We start from the raw sequence: 21,642 nt of genomic DNA, 5'->3' as shown, positions 1-21,642 counted from the left end.
TGCCACCATTATTCTCACTGGGAAGCTGTTCCCAGAACCTTCTCCTGGTTTTCAGGCAAAATATATTTGGGACTGCTCTGCATCCACTCATCCTTGGGCCAGCGCTGGCCTCAAGCAGCACTTTGTGCTCTCCCAGGCACAAAGGTCCCTCTTGGGCCCCGCCTGACTGCGCCCAGCTCCCCTCAATTTCCACACTCCCCCTCTCCCCCAGCTGCAAACCCAAAGCTGAGAAAATTGTGGCTGCCCCTGGATCCCTGGAAGTGTCCAAGGCCAGACTGGATAGGGCTTGGAGCAACCTGGGATGTAGAGGAAGGTGTGGAGGTTGGAATGAGATGGATTGAGGTTCCCACTCATCCAGACTCATTCTATGTCCGAGTTTTAACTTGTGTTCCCAGTTTCTGGATCCATCCCATGATCCAAGGCATGCCAAACGCCTGGGGATGGAGCTGCCACCAACACCTTTTCCCCCTAGGATTAACCCCATGATTCCCAGCACGCTTCTTTCTCAGACATTTCACTGGGACTATGAATTGAAACCCCACATGAACTCTGGAAAGGAAGAGTCGGTCATAATCCTGATCACAATCCCTCAATGTTTTGAGAAATTGGAGCCCAATCCAGTCCCCACCTTCTGCATCACCACAACCCCGGCTGGCTTCTGAAAAATTGCACTTCTCCACATCTTTTAAAAGTATTTTTCAATGGGATTTTTTTCAGAGGTTGCCACCACAGCAGTGACAAAACGTAGGTTCCGAGCTGCTTTTCCTCCTGTGTGTGTGTGTGTGCATCTCTCCTTAATTGCAGCAAAACAGATGTCACTTTTTTTCAGGAGTGGGAAGAAAACCAGAAGGGTCCTCAATATTTTCCTCCGGGAATGAAAGAACACAGTGGTCCACGTGAACTGAAAAACAAAAACCTCCAGAAGATTATAGTCTTTTTGACCATCAAAGGCTGGCAGAGCAGCATGAAAGGGAGGACTTGCCTGATCAAATCTAAATTGTTCCTTCCATGAAAAAATTCCTGCTGATGTCCCACCTGAACCTCCCCTGGCATGGCCTGAGGCCGTTTCCTCTTGTCGCTGGAAAACCTTGGCGCAAAAGCAGAAGGGCTGAAGAGGAATTGCCCAAACTTTGGGTGAATTGCAGCTATTGGAGAGATCCTGTCATTTTAGCCTTTTCCTGGACATTCTTCTTTCACTATGGATAGGTTTGAAATATGTTAGGTATGTTCTACATGGGTTATGTATCCATAAATTATATATCCATCTATATAAAATGTGGGTATATACGCACGTTTTATATATTATATGTGTTATTTTGTATTTCTGTTAACATGCTGTATACGCGTGTATATATAATATTATGTGAATTTTAGGTGTTAGTGGGGAGAGAGTGGAGTTCCCGCTGTCACTACACGCTGTAAGCGGGAGCCCGTGCTCGCGGCGTGTGCCGGTGAGGCCGTGCCGTGCCGTGCCGTGCCGTGCCGTGCCGTGCCGTGCCGTGCCGTGCCGTGCCGTGCCGTGCCGTGCCGCTGACGCTCGTTCCGGCCGATCCCGGCTCATCCCAGCCCTTTCCAGGCTGGCGCTGCCCACTATCCGGTGGGCGGAACCTCCGCGCGGGGCGCCGCCGGCCGGAACCTTCGGGCGGGGCAGCGGGCGCCGCACGGACGGAGGAAGCGCCGGACGCGCCGCTGCCGGGCCGTCCGTGCTGCCGCCGGCTTTTCCTCCGCTTCTTCCTTCTCCTCCTCCTTTTTCTCCTCCTCTCTTTCCTCCTCCTCCTCCTGCTGCTCGTCCCGCCCCGCGTCCCGGAGAGCCGCCGCACGGTGAGTGACCCGGCGGGACAGCGGCAGGGCGGCCCCGGCGCGCCGCACCTGCCGGGCGGCGGGAAGGTCACGGGCGGCGCGGCCCGGCCCGGCCCGGCCCTGCCCGAGGCAGCCGCGACGGGGCTGCCCGGCACCGGCGGGGATCCCCGCGCTGGGGCGGGCCCTGCGGGGCTCCCCGGCAGTGCCTCAGTTTCCCTCGGAGCGGAACAGAAAGCGGCGCCGCTGCCGCTTTTGGTTTCCCTTTTGCGCCTGTACGGGCAGAGCGGAGCCGCAGCGGGCCGGGAGTGAGGTGTCCTCGCCTCAGGGAAAAGAAGCGCTGAGTTCCTACTGGATTTAGCGTTTGTGTGTTATCAGGGACTGCTCAATGAGGTTACGCTTCAATTTCTTTCCTGTTCAAGCTTTTCCTTGCGGTTGGCTCTCAGGGCATGGGTTGCATAAGGAGGTTTCTGCGCTGGGTTTTTGGGGAGGTTTTCGGTGACTACAGAGCCCTTTTATTTCAATAAGTCAGGCTGACGAGAACACACGGAATCCTCCCGCTCTGGAGTACTTGCTTAGATGCCTAAGCAGGCAAATGTAATTTGGTTTCCAGGCAGATGGACACAGTGACAAACTGGATTTTTACCTGCCTAAACAGGGAACAAAGAGTTAAAAACCCTCCAGACCCAGTGGTTTCAGTGCTCCGAACTGGGATACAGCAGAGAGGTGTTGATGGCTGTTGGTCAGCGTGAAGTGCTGCTTCTCCTGATCCCAGCCTCAGTGGGATTCCACATTCCAGAATCAGTGGTGTGGCAGGGCCTTGCGTTGAACATAACACAGGAAGGGGCAATTCAGGGATAATTTGTCTGTGGGTGCTCCGGGGCTGCCCTGGGGAGGGGGATGCAGGGAGAATTTGGCTGTGGGTGCTCCAGGGCTGCCCTGGCTGCCAGCTTGGTTTGGAGAGTGGCCAGTGTGTGTGGGGAGCTGCCAAAGGAATTGCTGCTGGTTTTGCCCTTGCAGCAGGAAAATGGGGCAGTGCACAAGGAGTCATTTGGGGATTCTCAAGCAGATCCCCCCCGCCAGCTGAGGAGGAAGTGGACCCTGATTTTACCAGTCATTTGTCTAGTGTCTTAGGAAAGTTCTTTCCTCTGTGCCTTTTGTTCCCAAGATTGAGGGTGCTGTGCTCTCTGGGCTTGGCTCATGCAGCAGTCAGGCTTTTCCCTGGATAGCTGCGTGCCACATCCAGCATTTTCAGGTTTCCAGGGATATTAATAACTCCCCATACATCCTGCCAGGTGCAGGCTCCAGCTCTTAACCTCGTTTTAATCAAATGCAAGTTGTTGATTGCTCCTTAATGTGGCAGTCGGGTGCCTTTCCTGTAAACTTCCTCTTAGGGAAAAGACCTCTCTGGTTAAAGAATGGAGTTCCCTGCCTCCAGGATTCAGCCTTCCTGGGTCAGCAGCAGTCCCAAAATGTCACTCTTAACGGGAATGTCACCTTCGTGCCCGCTGTGAACACAGAATCCCAGGATGGTTTGGGTTGGAAGGGAACCTTAAAGTTCGCCCCGCTGCCAGGGCAGGGACACCTCCCACTGTCCCAGGGTGCTCCAGCCTGGCCTTGGACACTGCCAGGGATCCAGGGGCAGCCCCAGCTGCTCTGGGCACCCTGTGCCAGGGCTTGCCCACCCTCCCGGGGAACAATTCCTTCATAATACCCAATCTAATCCTGCCCCCTCTGGCACTGTGAACCCATTCCCTGTGTCCTGCCACTCCATGCCCTTGTCCGAAGTCCCTGGGAAGCAGCTTTTATCAAACAACATTTAAACACCAGGCAGATGTTTTCTCAGCTCTGATTTTTCTCCTTTCTGTGCCTCCCTGTGCTTCCCTTGTGCCCCTCAGAGCTGGGAAGGAGGATGGTCCACGCTGAGGCGTTCTCGCGGCCCCTGAGCCGGAACGAGGTGGTGGGGTTGATCTTCCGGCTGACCATCTTCGGGGCCGTGACCTATTTCACCATCAAATGGATGGTGGATGCCATTGACCCCACCAGGAAGCAGAAAGTGGAAGCTCAGAAGCAGGTAGGTGTTTCCAGGGGGATGGAGGAGTGGGCTGATGGGAAGCTGAAGTTTTTTAGTCAGTGTCAGGGCTTAGGCTGTTGGTCCTTTCAGGGCTTGTGTTTTATAACAAATTACAATTTGTAATAAATGTCAATTTTATAACAAATGACAATTTCTAGCTTGAAGTTGCGGCAAAACTTGGTCTGGAGGCTGCTGTTGGCTCTGATTTTCACCCAGTCTGTGGGCCTGGTGCCTTTTCTGCTTCTGACAACTTTGCTGAGCAGCAGTGGCCTTAAATCATCAGTCTCTTGGTTGAAAACCTTGAGCAGAGAGAACTTAATTCTGAACTTAAAAGCTCTGCATTTCTGGCAACTTAGTGGCAGAGACCTCCATCAGCAGTCAAAATGCCCTGGAAAGGGGAGGGAAAAAGTGAAAAGTCTCGTTCCTTATCTTGAACTAGAACGATTTGTGCCCTGGAAAAGCTTTAGAGGAGTCCAGAACCAAAAGTTAAAGGTTTGCTTTGGAAATGTGGCAGCTTTTTTTGTTTGTTTTTTTCTGACTGACAAGAATTTCACGGGTTTTGAGCAACCTAAATCTGTGTTGGGTGGTTTTCCTTCTGTAATGAGCTTTTTAGTTGAAAACCAGCTTTCCCAATGAGTGCCAGTGCCAGCTGTTACCTAAGAGGCTGCACTGTCCCAAAGCCTCGCTGGATTTACCACAAGTTTGAGTAGAAACTGAAATGTGGAAGTGTGTTGACACAGTGGATGAGTTTTCCTTGTAAATTAGGGAAAACCCACCAAATACATATTAGAAATTGACTGGCTTCTGGGAGTTTAAAAAGACATTCATCTCTCCTGGATTCATGTGAAAATACAGGAATCTCTCCCAGTGCTGTGGAGACTTGGGGGGCACACTCTGTGTTTTAAGGTTTGTTTTGGCTGGTTCTTAGGTCATAACAGAGGAGTTGTGGATTTGGGCACGTGAGGGCCCCAACACTTGTTTGATGGGAGCTGAGACATCTGACTTGGTTTCACTCAAGTGACAACAAAGTCATTAGGAAACAGCAGAACCTTCTGCTTAGAACAAGATTTAACCTCTTAGGGAGAAGCTTTTCAAACCACAAATAGCAGTTCTTTAAAAAAGCCGATTTTTGAGTGCAGCATTCCATTTCTTTCCCTTGGTTTTCTTGGTGTTTGGTTTCCCCCAGGCTGAAAAGCTGATGAAGCAAATAGGAGTGAAGAATGTCAAGCTGACTGAGTACGAGATGAGCATTGCTGCCCACCTGGTGGACCCGCTCAGCATGCACGTAAGCAACTCCCCTGCTCCTCCTGCTCCTCAGACCTGGAAAATTTCCCTTGGACTCTGGGTTACATTATTGACACATCTGTGGAAACACGCAGCAAATATTCCTGTGATTGGAAACTCAAACTGCGTTGTTGAGAGCTGAGGTTTTTAACCCGTTCTCCCTTTTATTTTCAAGGCACTACTTTGAAGCTGGTGGGCGTTTTTCCTTGGAAGGATCGGTGCTGGTTGTTGCCAACACTGTTTTTCCCTTTCAGGTCACCTGGAGTGATATTGCAGGCTTAGATGATGTCATCACAGATTTGAAGGACACTGTCATTTTGCCCATCAAGAAGAAATACTTGTTTGAGAATTCCAGGCTCTTACAGCCCCCAAAAGGTAGGAAGGGAATGTGATGGATTTATACCTTGCTATTTAAAAAACAAAAGGTGCAGTTCCTCAGAAAGGGAAGAGGAAGTGGGTGGCTAGGCTGAAGTGCACCATTAGGATGTTGCCAGGGAAAACCCTCAGGTTTTCCCTCTTCTCCTGCTTTGGTGAAGAAGTTTCATCTTAGTAATGAAGCAGTAACTGGATTTTGGTTATTGATGGTCCGTTTTGGTGCACTAATCACAGAATCATGGAATCATTTGGCTTGGAAGGGACCTTAAGGCTGATGCTGTTCCAGTCCTGCCATGGGCAGGGACACCTCCCACTGTCCCAGGCTGCTCCAAGCCCCAATGTCCAGCCTGGCCTTGGGCACTGCCAGGGATCCAGGGGCAGCCCCAGCTGCTCTGGGCACCCTGTGCCAGGGCCTGCCCATCCTCCCAGGGAACAATTCCTTCCCAGTGTCCCATCCAAACCTCCTCTCTGTCAGCATGAGGCCATTTCCCCTTGTCCTGTCACTCCAGGCCATTGTAATCCACGTATCCTGCATTTTTAACTGCCTAAATTGTCATTTTTATTCTCTTTACACCCCATGTTGTCCTTTGGCAGAGTTGAGCTCTAGCTCTGCTCTACAGCTTTGACACTCCTAGAAATTCCTATCATTCAACAAGACAGACATCCCACTTTTCCTCTGGAGATCCCTTGATTCTCTCTGGAGCTGGGTTACACAGTGTTGAGGCAGGGAGGAAACTGGCAGGTGGCAGATGAATTTTTCCACAGGAAAGCAGAAGTTGGATCTGCTGAACTCCTTACAGCCATGTCTGTTGTATGTTACTGCAAAAAAAAAAAAAAAGAAAAAAAGGAAAAAAAGCAGAATTTAAACCTAAAATGTTGGACAAAACACCCAAGTTCATCTTCACTGCTTTGTTCCCTGGAATATTGATTTCTGGAGCTCTTAATGACTGCCTGGATCTGTGACCACCTCAGTCCTCTGTCCCAAGGGATGGAAAATGCAGCACTTTGGTAGCTGGTTTAGTTTTTCCAGGCTACTTTCTGTGTAAGTCACAAACCGAAGCTGTCTGGAAAATTACATGAATGCCATGATCTAATAAGCTGAAGGAAAAAATGATTTTTTTATTTATCTTTTTAAAGCAGACTTTCCAGCTTGGGCAGCTCCCCAGTTCCATGAGTGGCTTGTGCTGTGTGTTAATAGGAAGTCACTGCTTCAGAATAACGATGTTTGTGGTCATCACTCACATAAACAGAGAGAAAAACCTTAATAATTCCCTGTGTTTTGGGCTCTTTTGACTGAATGTTGCTCTTTAAATTGTTTTCCTTACAACTCTGTTAGAAAAACACTCCTGTCAATTCTTGCACTGTGGCAACTTTGAAAATAATACAAGATGTCATGTTTAATAGTGGGTAATTTGTTTAAAATGTCTGTGGGGTCTGTTTTGGGCTGGATTTTTCTTTTTCTCACTCCTCTGTGCTAAGTTTTATTAGAAGGACTGAGGGTAGCTATAAACAAGGCCTGTCAGATGCTGACAGGAAATGAATAGGGGTTAATTTTATGTAACCTTTCTAGTCCTGGGAATGGAATAAAATGGAATAAAATGGAATCATGGAATGGTTTGGGTTGGAAGGGACCTTAAAGATGATGTTCCACCCCCTGCCATGGGCAGGGACAATAAACCACTCGTCTTTCAAATGTCTCCTCTCTGCTTCACCATTCCTCTCTTTGGATATTCTGAGCTGTGATTTCATAGGGATTGTCTTAAAACCTCTGATTTGATGGGTCTGTGTTTCCTTGGTTTGGTTTCTTACCTTTTAAGACCTGGACCAAACACGAGCCTGGACACCCCCAGGCCTGTCCTACCAAAGCATTAACACTGTGAATTTTCCAGGAGTCCTTCTCTACGGCCCCCCTGGATGTGGAAAAACCCTGATTGCCAAAGCTACGGCCAAGGAAGCCGGGTGTAGGTTCATCAACCTCCAGCCCTCCACGCTGACCGATAAATGGTATGGAGAATCCCAAAAACTGGCTGCTGCTGTCTTCTCCCTGGCCATAAAGCTCCAGCCATCCATCATTTTTATTGATGAAATAGGTAAAAATCTCTTTTTTTATCAGTAGCTATAGCAGAGTGACATTTAACTGTAGGTTCAGTGATGTATGGATCCGCTGTCATCTCCTTAAAAAGAGTGAGGGCTCAGTAAGAGAAATAGGATTGGAGAAAGGAGAAGAGTTATAGAAACAGGACTGTAAAGTAATGGTGGCACATTAGGAAGAACAATGTCTTTTCTCCTGGTGGCAGTGGAGGAATTTACAAGTAAAACGAGTTCCTACTTATTTTTGGTTCATGAGGAAACCCAGCAGCAAATACACTTCAGTGCTTCTGCTGTCAGGGCACATCCTGGGAGATAAAATACGGGTTTAGGAGAGCTCTGGAATAGTAGTTTCATAAAGCTGAAGAGTAGGAGGGGAGGCTGCCTTCCATGAATCCAGGAAGGTGAAAATTTGGAGCACGAGACGTGGGGCAGTCTCCTGTGGTGGGCACACTTGTGCAGTGTCCTTTAAAAGGGGGCTTGGGAATGGGGGCGATTCCACTTGGCTGCTCTCACCCTTAGCAGCACTCTTTGTTTGCTGACACTGGTGACTGAAAATGCATTTATAAGATAAGAGAGCAGCCCAGGTGAGCCATGAGGAACTGGACTGGCAGTGACCGCTTCCCTCCTCTGGCACAGACTCCTTCCTGCGGAACCGCTCCAGCACCGACCACGAGGCCACAGCCATGATGAAAGCCCAGTTCATGAGCCTGTGGGACGGGCTGGACACCGACTACAACTGCCAGGTGAGTGCTCAGGGTGCTGGGAGCAGGGATGTGCTTCCCTCTGCTGGGACACCGTGCAGGGAGCCACCTGGGAGCAGCGGCAGAGCGCGTGGAGCAGGGATTGCCAAAGGGCGTCACCTGCCAGCGATGGGAATGAGGGGAGGTGTGTCCACAGATCACCGTTCTTCCTGACGAGATTGGCTTTGTGCTTATTCTGGTTTTAATCACAAAGTGGCATTTTCAGATGAGATGGGATGGGCTTTAAGGTTCTTTCCATCCCGAACCATTCTGGAATTCTGAATTACTTGAATGTAGCCAAAAGCCTCCATGGCATGGTTCTGAACTGTCACCTGGGATGATCTTTTTAAAGCCTTTAGAAAGGATGTTTATTCTCCAAGTTGAACATATTCAGCCTTTTTACGTGTATTTTTCCATAAACTTCCAATGCACTGACATCCAGTAGTTCTTGCTGTGTAAAATCTGCTTTTCCTCCTCTCCCAAGCTAGTGCTAAAGATGTTTTTCAGCTGATTTTTCCCAAAAATGAGCGTGAGACAGTGAATATATATAAACTGAGGAGGTTTAAAGCTTCCCATTAGTCAAGAGCTACTGGTATGAACCCGTCACTGGAAACCAGTATCCTCTACCAAGCACCTTTTTTCCCAATACACTGACAACTCCTTGGAGCAAATGAAATTATTCATTCCCTGCAGTAAGACAATTTGGGGTCCCTCAAGTTCAGCGGAATTTGGCTTTTGCAAGAAATACAAGAGTCCCAAATGCTTGGAGGAAATTGTAAGTGTTGAGGTGGATGTGTTGATTCCACCTGGAGGCCACGCTCAGCTGTGGGCTAAACCTGCTGAGGATAGATCCAGAGTCTGGCAGGAACTCCGGGAGGGTGAAAAATGTGCCTTTTGGCTGAAAATACCGCCCAGCGAAGCGTGGATGATCCCCGAGCCAGCAATGGCAGTGCCTCTAGGTGGCAGGGTGGGGTTGCCGGCCGGCAGCCCCGCTGGCCGGCGCTCCTGGAGCTGCTGTGCCTGGCCCGAGGGCCGGAGGAGCGAGGCAGGAAACCCCCGGAGCCCAGATTAATCACCCTGACGTTCTTCACTCTCCTGGCCGGGTGTTTGCCGTGTACACAGCTCAGAGTAACAAATGGGGAAACCAGGCTGCTGTGAATGGGGAGCAAATTTGTTCTGGAATTAAGAACTGGAGTGCTCCAGCCAGGTAAACACTGTGCTGGTGTTGGGCTTGGCTTGGACACCTTTAACCCACTGCTGCCCAGGGCACCTGTAGGTCACCGAATGCTTTCTTTAATGCTTAAAGCAATAAAGACATGAGTGCACATGAAAGCTGCCAGGTGAACCCCTTGCCTTGCTGGTCTCCTGGAAGGTGTCCCTGCCTATGGAGGGCTTGGAACAAGATGGCCTTTAAGGTCTTTTCCCAGCCAAACCTTCTGTGATTCTTTTTTCAGCACAGCACAAAACCACCATGTTTTTAAATACCTTCCCGAAACATCTCCTTTCAAATTCCACCAGGAACTAAAAGTGACAGCACAAGCAGAAGTTTTAAGTTCCTCCTTAGGGTTTGAACTTTGAAGTTGGACTCGTGTAGAAATCTCCCCCCAGGCAGTGTTTGTGGCACCAGGCCTCTCTCCAGCTGCCCTTGCTGAGATCACTGCCAGGAAACCTTTATGGAACTTCTTTAAATGTCGATGCTGTTGATAAAGTGGGGGAGATCCCGTGGCCGGTGTTGAAATTCCCAGTCTGTGGACGTTTCCCAGCACTGGTTTCAATGGTGTCCGTTGGTGTCACACAGGTGATTGTGATGGGAGCCACCAACCGGCCCCAGGACCTGGACTCTGCCATCATGAGGAGGATGCCCACCCGCTTCCACATCAACCAGCCTGTAAGTGCTGCCTGCCCAGCAGGGAAATCCACAGCTCTGGGGGCTTTCTTCCAGGAAATGCTGCATTCTGCTGAGCTGCTTTTAGGGATTTTTGAAGCACGTCCATAACTCGGCTTTTTAAGGTGAAGTTTTGATCTCTTGGGTCTTTTATCTGAAACAACACCGTGACCTTCCCAGCCCTGCCCTTGTCCTCTGGGAATGGAGCTGTTTGGATGCTGCACACTGGGAAGGGCTTGTTGGTAACTGTGTCCTGCTCAGGCCTTTCCACAGCAGACAGTGTGGAAACCCAGGTTTGTTCTGCCTGTGATGGGCTTGGAATGAGATGGTCTTTAAGGACCCAAACCATTCCATGATCCATCCATTCATGTGATTTATGCCCCAGTTATTAAGTTCTTTATCAGTTAGGCAGCTGTCACAAGGTTGTCCTTACTCCAGATGTTGCTCTTGCCATCCTTCTCCAGGAATTTAAGTCGCCTTTGAACACCTGGTGATGTCACCAGACATTTTTGTGTCGCTGTTCTCGGGGGTTCAGCCGTGGCTGTCGGAATTCCCTGTGGCTACGGAAATTATTACCCATTTTTTGCTGAAACTCAGAGACCAAAGTGGAGGAGAAAAACTCTCATTGATTGTGCAAGAGAGGAGTTGTGTTCCCAGGCCTGTGTTGCTGGAACTGCCTTTCACTCCATGGGGGTAGATCCCTTTGGAAACAGCATTTATAACCTGGGAACTGCTGTGCTTCCATACCTGTTCCACACACTCCATCTCCAGCTATTCCTTGAGTTAGTGGGGGGCAAGGATGTGGATTTGAGTTCTTTGTTGTGTCTTTCTATCCAGCCCCATTGTTAGAAGGATGAGTTATGTGCCTTGGGACATCACAGGGATTGGCTCCCTCTCCCAGGATCAGAGTAACCACAGGAGGTGTCATTTAAGGAAGAGATTTTCCTCACCCCACTACAGCCCTGCCATGAACTTCCTGCTTCTCTCTTGTTTTTATGTTTTGTGATCAGCCCAGATTGGCCATGGCTCTTGCTGAAGGTGGAATAATCGGTGTGCTGTGGATTGGGAACAGGCACAGGCAGGAGTGAAAGCCTTGCAGATTTTATAACTGAGTTTGAGATGAAAATGCCCCAAATTACTCATAAAAAATTACCTGCAAAGCAGAGGGAAATGGAAGAAGTGGGGTTTGGGACAGAGTAGCAACTGTTCAGCTGCCAGATTATCTGTGGGGGAAATTTTCCCCTTTTAATGATTTCAGGGAGGCTTGGCAGGCACAAACCCCAGTCTTTGTTGCCTGTGTTTGACCTTCCTAGGAAGGATCTGCTCAGGACTCAGCTGCTTCTTCAGTAACCTCGTCACGCACAGTGGGTGGCTTCTCTGGTTCAGAATTTCCCAAGCATCACCTGTGGAACTGAATTTGCCACCAGAGAGGTTTCCTCAGCGTGTGTCACGTGTCCTGGGCGAGGGAGCAGCTCGTGTGGCTGAACCGAAGGCACTCAAAGCCCTGGCATGTCACAAGTGCTTATTTTTGTCCTCTGGTAACTTCAGTCTCTTCTGTTTCAGGCTCTGAAGCAAAGAGAGGCGATCTTGAAGCTGATTCTGAAGAACGAAAATGTGAGTAGCCCCCATGAGCGGCTCATGGCTGCATTGCTGCCCCCAGCGCAGCTCTGGCCTTGCAGAATGTGAGCTTTAGAATTGCCTGCCTTGCAGGGAGGCTGAGATGATCTGCCAGGGCATTTCTGGTGAGAACTTGGGGATCTTTTGTGGGTTTAGGTGTGGCCTCACATGAAAGCCCTGCAGTTAAGGGCTTGGCAGCCCTTTGTAAGCAGGAGCCTCGTCAGAGCAGCAGCCTTGGCTTGTGTGGTGAATCACCCCCTCTGAGCAGTGACTCCATTTCTCTGGAGTCATTTGCTTGTTTGAGAAGAGATTTCTCTCTCTAAAAAAGGTGGAGGTGAATCATGTTCAGATCAGGGAAGGAAATTTCAAGCTCTCATGAAGCAGGGAGCAGATGCTGCTCTTTAACTCTTCCTTAGCACAAGTCAAGAAAGGAGGAATGACTTCCTTTGACAGCACTGCTTTTGATCCATAATTCAAGTTTCCTTCAGAGGAGAGGGGAAGGAGTAGGTGTGAGCACACCTGGAAGTGTCTGTGGCAGGATATGGGATCCCTGTCATCAGAACTTCCTCCCAAATTTAGTCGGCAGCACTAATTGCCTTCAAGTTCATGTTGCAAAGTGTCTCTAGGCTGAGCTCCAACCTAATCAATATTATTTATTAGTAAAACCAACTTAAATTTTTTTGAAGAGGCCTAAAAATGGCAGCTCACCAGCATCTGGCAGGGAACCACAGCCACACAAATAAGTTTTTCAGGGAGATAAAAAAACCAGCCTGTGTTGGTTATCTGACAGCAGAGGAATTGGATCTCTCAAGCCCAGACTTCACATGGCAGGGGGAGTCCTGCCCTCCCTTATCCTTGCCTGCCTTAAACCATGGAATAGTTTCCCTCTTGGAAGAAGTCACCCCAGAATTTCAGCCTTTTATTGGACAGGCTTGCCTTTAACTTTTTGAGAAGGAAATACTGATGCACGTGGTGGGAAAGGAATCAGAAATTCCATAAAGAGATGGAACGAATGTGGGGTCTTGGCTAGCAAGGGTTCAGCCTGACCCAGTGCACCGAGTTAGACACATTATTTTGCCTCTAAATCCCCCAGTTTGGGGCTGTGTAAAGCAGGAACAGGTGTCCAGACAACAGAGTTCTGAGCAACTTGTGTGGGCTCCTGGGAAAGTGGGTCACTATTCCGGGGACCCAGTTTTTGCCAGGCAGATCCGTGTGGGAGCGGGGTTAGTACAGGATATACCAGTGTGATGGCTGGGGTTGGGGTGGGGTTTTGGTGGGGTTTTGAACCAATGGCAGAGCTGAAACATCAGTTTCCTTTAATGGTGTGAGTAAGGGAATAATTCAGCTCCCCAAAAATGCCAAAGGAAGATGCTCTCAGAGCGGGTGAAAACTCGTGGAGGTGACTGTCGCTTGTCATGGTGACCGAAGCCGGTGGCTTTGGAGTGTCCGTGGCCTGACCTCGAGGTTTCCCCAGGTGGACAGCCACGTGGACCTGCTGCAGGTGGCCAAGGAGACCGACGGCTTCTCGGGCAGCGACCTGAAGGAGATGTGCCGCGACGCGGCGCTGCTCTGCGTGCGGGAGTACGTCAACAACGCCTGCGAGGAGGACGTGTACGTGCGGCCTGCTGCACACTCACAGCTGTCCCCGGGGAACTGGGAACGGGCACAGGGTCACACAGAGCCCCACTGCCACTGTACACAGAAACCCCTCACAACTCAGTTACTGCCATTCCTTTTGGCCTGAAAATACGAGCGGTTGTCCCAAGGTGCCCAAGCTGGAGGTGGCCTGAGCCAGCAAGTCCTGCTGCTGCTCTGCTTAGTGCCAGGCTGCAGTGTGGGTGACACGGTGCTGGGACATCCCTCTGGTGTCTGCCACGCCTGCAGCCATCCCTGGGTGCATGGAGGGGCTGGAGCGTGTCCAGGGCAGGGAACAGAGCTGGAGCCCCAGGAGCGGCTGAGGGAGCTGGGAAAGGGGCTGAGCCTGGAGCAAAGGAGGCTCAGGGGGGACCTTGTGGCTCTGCACAAGTCCCTGACAGGAGGGGGCAGCCGGGGGGGTCGGGCTCTGCTCCCAGGGAACAGGGACAGCTGGGGACAAGGTGGGCATTGGGCACAGCTTGGACTCTGTGGGCTGGGAGGGCTTTTCCAGCCTCCGTGGTTCTGGGATTCCAGTGTGATGCTGGCTCCATGTCCGAGCTGCTGTTTCCAGGGATGACTGCTGGCTGTTGGCACAGCCCTCACACAGCCCCTGGACCCTCACCTGGCTGTTCCTCTCTTCCCCAGCCACGACGAGGATGAGATCCGGCCCGTGCAGCAGCAGGATCTCCACAGGGCCATCGAGAAGATGAGGAAATCCAAGGATGTCTCCATGCAGAACCTGGCCATGGAGATCGTGTTTGATTAAGAGAAAAGAATGTGTTTGCAGTTCCTGATGGGATTTAGTGTGACTTCTGTAATCAGTTAGCAAAACCAATGTCAGGGGGCGGGAGCGGGGGTGGCAGAGGGAGTTCTGTTCTGCAATCGTTTTTATACAACAACCTCTAAGTTATTGCAACTCCGACTGGAAGTGGAAGCACAGATCATGAGTGCAGCAATTCAGCCCAGACCAAGAGCCAGTGCCTGTGTGCTGTCCCCAGGGAGCCCTCGGAGCCTCCCAGCAGGAGCGGGGGGTCCTGGAGCGGGGGCAGGACCCGGCACGGGCTGTGTGTGTACAGTGGGTGTGTGAGTGCAGGACCTGTACATAGCCACACTTTTTTTTATATGTAGACATTATCTGTAGATAACTTGAGTATGGAAAATCTTTTCTACTTCCTGAAGCAAACCAAATCAGAAGCTGTAGAGGTGAAAGATTCCTCGATACTCAGTTCACTTCTACCTTTTAGCAGCAAATGCCAGGATAGAAACTGCTTCTAGAACAAAGCAACATTTGAAATGCTACTGATTTTTCTTCCACGTGACCACTGGAAATCTGGTGCCATTTAGTCAAGATAGTAAACTACTCTGTAAAAACGTTTGAATACTTTTAATTTTTTATGAATTCTGCTTTTGGAGGCTTTTTAAATGAAGGCTGGTTTTATTTTTGGTTTTCCCTTGCTGTGAGCAGTTAGAGTAGAATCCCACCTGCTCTTTCCTAAAGCCCCACATCCTCTGAGCTCTCTGAAGCCGTGGCTTTCTGAGCTCCTGTGCACTGTCCTGAGGACTTGCTGCTCCCTCAGTCTCTGGATGCCCCACTGTGGCACCGTCCCCTGAAGTGTCACAGCCCTGAGGCACGGGGGGCACATTGTGTGATGTTTGACTCTGTCCCATGCTCAGATCTGTGAATTTAAAGAGGAGGGAATGGGTTTTGGGCTTATTAATGTGGTTTAGCAACGTGCTGTCCTTGCTGGTACCAGTTCTGGTGAATTCTTGTAATGTTCTGTCGCGATAAAGGCCAAGGGTTACAAATGTGAGTGGCAAAAATGGCTTTTTGTGGTGAAGTTATTGTCAGAGATAGTCAAGAGCTTGAGTTTTTTTCATGTAATGCTATGAATTGTGCACTAATTGACCCCAGATCTGTAAAGGGAATTGTTCAAAGCCCAGGGGTGGGACACTGTTCACAGCTCTGCTGCCTGTGAGGGGAGGGAAGCACTGGAGACAGAGAACGATGTAAAACCAAATGCACTGCAAAGGAAAATAAAGTGAAATAAGGAGGGCTGGAGCCCTGCCATGACACGGTGTCAGGGGCTGGTGACAGTGTCCCTCAAGCTCAGCCAGCTCCCTGCTGTCCTGCTCTCTGGAATGCTGGCTGGGTGCTGCCACAGGGCTGAGTTTGTCTCAATTTAATCTTAAAACCAAATGGGAGGGGGAGGTTAAAAACAGTTGAAGAACTGCTTGGACTTCTTCCCTGTATCACAAAGCAGCAGGAGATGAACAGTGGTCTGACACAAGGGTGCAGGGATTCAGGCACAGCAGCAATGCTGGGCTAGGGAAAGGGGGAGAGTGCAGGATATGGGATGTCAACCCCACACGACACTTCAGTGCTGGGGGCAGTGCTGAGTGCCCAGTTCTGGCTCTGGGTGAGCCTGGGATCCAGGAATGAGTCCAGAGGATGCTCCAGGATGAGCAGAGGGATGGAGCAGCTCTGCTGGGAGGAAAGGCTGGGAGAGCTGGGATTGTTCAGCCTGGAGAGGAGAAGCTTTGGGATCACCTCACTGTGGCCTTCCAGGGCCTGGAGGAGCTACAGGAAACATGGAGAGAGACTCTTGACAAGGGCTGGAGGGACAGGACACAGGGAATGGCTTCCCAGTGCCAGAGGGCAGGGCTGGATGGGATATTGGGAAGGAATCGTTCCCTGGGAGGGTGGGCAGGCCCTGGCACAGGGTGCCCAGAGCAGCTGGGGCTGCCCCTGGATCCCTGGCAGTGCCCAAGGCCAGGCTGGACATTGGGGCTTGGAGCAGCCTGGGACAGTGGGAGGTGTCCCTGCCCATGGCAGGGGTGGCACTGGATGGGCTTTGGGGTCCCTTCCCACCCAAACCATCCTGGGATTCCATGAGTAACCTTAAGCCTGCTATTAGTGCTGCTTCCTGGAACCCCTGGGCAGGCTGCTCCGTGTGCTCAGCACCTGCTCTGCCCCTGCTGCTCTCCCCGCCCCTCTCAGGGGTTGTTCCACCTCGGAAATTCCAGGCTGGGAGTTCCTCCTGCACCTCTTGCCTCTTTCCAGGCTGCTTCCTGCTTGGTAAAGCCCCAGCGCAGGCAGCTCTTAATTGGCTTTAATTGAGTGTGAAGTGTGGCCTCAGGGGGTTTTAATGTCACACCGAGAGGGAGCAGGAACACAGCCGGGGGCAGCCTCTGGTCACTGCCTGGGCTCTGATCTCCTGCCTGTGTTCCCAAAATCCCGGCTCTGGGCACTGCTGGCCGGAGCCGCCTTTCCCTGCTGCCCATAACTCATCAGGGGCTGATCGAAGAGGCTCAAGGAGTTATTTCTAATTGCTCCTGGGGCCGTGACTGCAGCTGCAGTGCAATTTCCACTTCTCCAAGAACTCGTCCCTGCTTGTCCGCTCTTGCTGCTGCTGCTGCGGGTGTCCTTGTCAAAGCACAAACCCTCCGGCAGCTTCCTCGAAAGCCTGGGGAAGCGGCGTGCTCTGGAACGTGGCTGCTTTAATTCCATGGCTCCAGCGGCTTGGTCCAGCCCTCAGCATCTGATCCTGCCTCTCCGAAGGGGGGAAGAGCCTGATCCCTCTCCCACAGCTCCAGGGCCAGCTGCTCAAACCCGGCATTGCCGAGGCTGAGCGAGTCTCCAGCAAAGTTCCACCCCAAAATCACAAAGTGAAAGCTACTTCCACGTATAAATATTTATTTGTACTAAAGGTGAGTGTTTCATGGCAGAGTATCGAGCTCAGAATATATTAAATCATGAGATGCATCCGTTGAGGTACAAATTCAAGTCTCATGTCTTCAATAAATAGACTATAAAACCCCCAGTCCACGTATTTTAATCAGAGGTAATCAGGACCCTATGCTGGTTTAAAAGGATAACACAACATCTGTGCTTTGCTGTGACCACCTGGGTTTACTGGGGGCAAGGGAAGGGGTTCAACACTGGAGTATTTTACGACGAGCAGCAACAGGGCTGTTTCACTCCTTTAGAATCCTAAATGGGAATACTGCCTTTGGCTTCCAGGGCCCTGCCAGAGGGCCTGGCGTGGCTGAGGCCGGTGCTGGTGTGCTGTCAGCTCCCACGGAGGCTGCAGCGTTTGCCTTGGGGTAAAACACAGCTGTGCTCCAAGTACTTTAAAAAAATGACTTAATAAAACAGCCAGAAAGACTTTTTGCAAGGATATTTTCCAGTCACAGACGAAGGCTCGGATGCTGGGCCCGGGCCCAGCAGAGCAAGGCGTGGCTCAGAGCATGCGGCTGGCTGGTTCGGCTGAGCGCGGATCCGTCTGCAATCCCGACTGGAGCACAAGAGAGAGGAGCGCTGATTCCTGTTCTTGGGAACACATCCCGGCGGCTCCTGGGGCAGCTGCTAAAGAAGGCAAAAATCACGGCGTGGGGCCGTTGCTGTAATTCACGAGTGCTCGGTTGTTCTCCTCTGCTGGCACCTCCGAGCCGGGACCAGCCCTGTCCCTGAGGGCTCCGCTGGCCACGGGCAGAGCCCGAGGCGCGGGCGGGTGGCCCTGGGCTCCCGGAGGGCCCCGGGAAGCTCCGCTGTTGTGTCACTGCTCCGTCCCCTCGGAGGCCACCGCAGGAGCCGCGAGTCAGCGGAAAAGCCTCGGGCACGGCGGCAAAGTCCGTGTTGAGGATGAGGGTGGGGGAGATAAAGTCTGGGGTAAATTTCCACAGCCAGAGCTGGGAGCAGCACCCCACAGGGCTGGGGGGGCCCAGGGGCTTTCCTGTCATCCTCTGGCTCTCCCCAGCGGCCCCATCCCGCAGATATGGAGTAAATCAGGTCACCTGTACCCGCACAGGGGTGGATGAGGGCAGGAGCTCCAGCCTCCTCTCGGCTGCTTCTCCAGACCCACCTCGCGCCGTGTCTTTGCTGTTCTGCCTTGGATTTGCCTTTGGGATGGGAGGAGTGTGGGCAGAGGGAAAGGGGATCCCATCCTGCCAGCTGGGAGGACACCTGAAAGCACGGTGACAGCACCCCTGCCTTTTCCTTGCTGTCCAGAGCTTCCTCAGGGATCTCAGGGCTTTCTGGTGCCTCCCAGGACAGGCTCCCCTGCCGGGCTGTGAGCTCAGGGATTCACTAGGGCACAGTCCCCACGGAGAGCTGGACTTGGAGCACCAGGAATGCTCAGCCTGGGACTTGTTTGACCAGAGAGGTCAAGCAGGAGGAAGGAAGCAAGGAAGCAGCAAGGAATTGGCTCAGCCACAGGGAACTGGCAGTGGTCACAGCTGATTTTAAAAAATCCTTTTAAAAAAGGGCATTAAAAAGATTCTGCTGTTTATTAGCAAAAACGGTCTAAGGCACAACGTGGAAAGGCACTTTCTTCATTTCTGCTCCAGGCAGGGTTTATCCTGGTCCGAGGTCCCCCCTCTGTGCTGGGAGCTGCTGCGTGGCCCTGGCAGCACCACAACGATCCTGGGGCCCATCCCGGCGCCAGCCGGGAACGAAGGGCCCGCTCCCATCCCTTCGAGCTCCAGGGGGACACTCCCAGCAGCTTTAGGGGGAGAAGGATCAGGCTCAAAGTATTTCTGATTGGTAAAATCCACTCTGACCCAGGTAGGAAAATTCCAGGGTCAGAGCACTGGAAATGCCAAGTGATCTGTGTCATAGGGAATCAATCAACCATTGCTCACTCTTAATACAGCTATTTCTAGGGAGGAGGAGAGGAGTTAATTCTTTTTTTCCAGTGACTGGTAGTACGTGGTGAGGACTTTCCAGGCCTTGGGGGCCATGAAGCCGTCTGGGGGGTTCTCCCCTTCCCGAGCAAGCTTCCTCATGCGTGTTCCTGAGATGAAGTCAAAATCGTTGTGCCTGTGCAGAACAGAGACAGGTGACATCAGCACAGCTGGCCCAAGCCACCCCCGAAGATTCCTCGTCCCAGAGGAGCTGGAGTGTCCCTAACACTTCCCAGCTGTGGGAGGCTGTGTTTCTACTGCCACTCAGTCCCCAGCCTGTGCTGCTTTTCCTCCCTGGTGGCATCTTTAGTTTCACGTGACCCCTGGGGACAGCTCTTGGAGGGGAACACGGGTGGCTTTCCCAGGTTCTTCCCCCATTCCTCTCCTTAGGAGGAACGTGGCTTTTCCCCCTCCCCTGGAAAGCTGCGAGCCCGAGGCGACCACAAACCCCAAGTTCTGAAGAAACCACGTTACCTTTTGTTGTCATAGAAATCCATGGCTCTTTTGAGCTTGTTGTAGGCAGCCACCCGGAAGGGGATGATCTCCACGGAGGTGAGGCCGGGGGCCATGCTCAGCACCTTCCCGCCGTGCGTGGGCTCGTACAGGTCCTGCTTGGTGTCGGGGTGCGGCATTCCTGCGGGATCGCGCCCCACGATGTAGAAGTTGGCCCCCGCAACCATCCGGGCTCGGCAGTGCCACTGCACCTGCAGGGAGGGACACAGGCACTGAGGGTGGGGGAAGGGGGGCCCTGGGGATCCCCAGGCAGGACAGGGGAATTGGGCTGCAGTTTGAATTCTGAATGTGCCAAGGCCCCCCCGGACACGCACGGGGAGGTTCAGCTCTGCCCCTCTCACCCCACGGCTTTAGGGACAGAAGGGGGGAACACGTGAACATCCCTGACTGGCAGAAGGTGGTGAAGCCTGTTTCCATCCCTCCTCCCCAGCCCATGGGAGGATGGGAGCCCACGGAGCCGAGCTCTGTGGGGAGATGCTGCAGCAGCCAAGTGCAGGCAAACCATGCAGGGGGGCTGAGAGCGAGGACGTGGCTCCAGCCCCCTTCCTGGGGTTTTCCAGAGCTGCACAGGCAGGCTGGAGCACAACCCCCAGGGACAGGCTTCCTGCCTTGCCCTGCTGAAGCAGCCACAGGCTGCGTTACCTCCGTGGGGCCAGCGTAGAGCATGGGAGAGGGGAAGATGGCCACGATGGTGGACTTGGGGTCCAGGACTTGCTCCTCCAGCACGGCCGCGTGCTGCTTCATGCGCCACTCCAGAGGGACATCGTCGTCCTTGGTCCAGCCCCCCAGGGGGTGCAGCAGGAGCACGGGGTTCTTGTAGCCCCTCTCCAGGAGCTGGCGCCGCGTGTCCTGCATGAGCAGGGCGTGCCCGTTGTGCACAGGGTTGCGCAGCTGGAACGCGAAGACGGCATCTGGAAGGGAACGATCGGAGGGGTCACAGGCTCGTATCCACACTCTGAGCTTCCACACAGCCACCAGAGACCTGGGTGTGTCCTGTCTGTCATGAGAGACCCGTGTATGCCCTGTCTGTCATGAGAGACCCGTGTGTGTCCTGTCTCCGCATGAGTGGGGCCCTGAACACCTCAGGTGAGTGTTTCACACACGTACATCACCCTGCCAAGGTTGTTTTCATTGCACATCCTTCTTTTGGGGCTGATTTCAGCCCTACCAGCTCTCCTACAATGTTTGTGCACAGAACTGGACACCTTCCCCGAGTTCCTCATGTTTTAAGTGATCTGTCACCTCCCCAAGCTCAGTGGCACCTTCAGCAGGGCCAATGCTCTTTTCCCAAATCAAGGGTGGGTGTCTGACTCTTGCCAGCCTGCTGGGACCATGCTGGATGGGGCTTGGAGCAGCCTGGGACAGTGGAAGGTGTCCCTGCCCATGTCAGGGGTGGCACTGGATGGGCTTTAAGGTCCCTTCCAACCCAAACCATGCTGGGATTCCATGGGACAGAGAGCTGGGAGAAGACACCTGAACTGTCCCCCAGGTGTGAAGGCCAAGAATGTCAGTGCAGAGAGGCTCTGACCTGCCAGGGGGACACGAGCAGGATGCTCAGCCCTTCCCAGCCCTCCGAGCAGCCCACTGAGGACACAGCCCATCACAAGCACTGCCCTAACCAAGGAGATTCTTCACCACTTTTTGTGATGTGCCCTGGGTCCCCCTTACTGCTCACCCCCCCAAACAGCCCTGGAGCATCCAGAGGCGACCTGGAAGTGCTGTGAGCTTGAGAGCGAGTCATGGATCGCAGCAAGCTCCTGGTGCAGGTGGGGCAGGAAGGGCCCTGTCACTGGTGTGACCCAGGCACTCACCAGCGTTCATTTCCCTGAACTTCTGCTTCAGGGCCAGCGGGGTCAGGCGGTACTGATCCAGGCCGTCATTCCATTTGATCTTCTCCAGGACCTGGAGGTCTCCACCAACCAGCCAGTCTCCACTCTCCATCACCATCT

General features: G+C 52.4%; 2 protein-coding genes across 4 annotated transcripts in view; one reads left to right on the top strand and one right to left on the bottom strand.

Moving 5' to 3' along the window:
* Positions 1-1,637: 1,637 nt before the first annotated feature.
* Positions 1,638-15,569, top strand: ATAD1 (ATPase family AAA domain containing 1). Its single transcript, XM_048311767.1, has 10 exons — positions 1,638-1,821; positions 3,696-3,871; positions 5,058-5,156; positions 5,410-5,530; positions 7,420-7,620; positions 8,258-8,364; positions 10,160-10,249; positions 11,810-11,860; positions 13,338-13,474; positions 14,144-15,569. The coding sequence occupies exons 2-10, from the start codon at positions 3,710-3,712 to the stop codon at positions 14,262-14,264; spliced, it is 1,089 nt and encodes a 362-aa protein (XP_048167724.1). The 5' UTR covers positions 1,638-1,821; positions 3,696-3,709; the 3' UTR covers positions 14,265-15,569.
* A 1,606-nt stretch (positions 15,570-17,175) lies between these two features.
* PAPSS2 (3'-phosphoadenosine 5'-phosphosulfate synthase 2) overlaps positions 17,176-21,642 on the bottom strand; it is a 41,996-nt gene continuing 37,529 nt past the window's right edge. For all 3 annotated transcript variants that reach the window (XM_048311032.1, XM_048311031.1, XM_048311030.1), the window contains 4 exons: positions 21,505-21,640; positions 20,336-20,604; positions 19,655-19,884; positions 17,176-19,316 (listed from right to left, as the gene is read on the bottom strand). In XM_048311032.1, the coding sequence (XP_048166989.1) occupies positions 19,175-19,316; positions 19,655-19,884; positions 20,336-20,604; positions 21,505-21,640 (777 nt within the window). In that variant the 3' untranslated portion in view covers positions 17,176-19,174. The remainder of the gene's footprint in view (positions 19,317-19,654; positions 19,885-20,335; positions 20,605-21,504; positions 21,641-21,642) is intronic.

This window comes from Corvus hawaiiensis, chromosome 8, assembly GCF_020740725.1.
Source record: "Corvus hawaiiensis isolate bCorHaw1 chromosome 8, bCorHaw1.pri.cur, whole genome shotgun sequence".
Lineage (NCBI taxonomy): Eukaryota > Metazoa > Chordata > Aves > Passeriformes > Corvidae > Corvus > Corvus hawaiiensis.
Note: the sequence above shows the minus strand (reverse complement) of the source record. Positions and strands in the feature narration are given on the sequence as shown.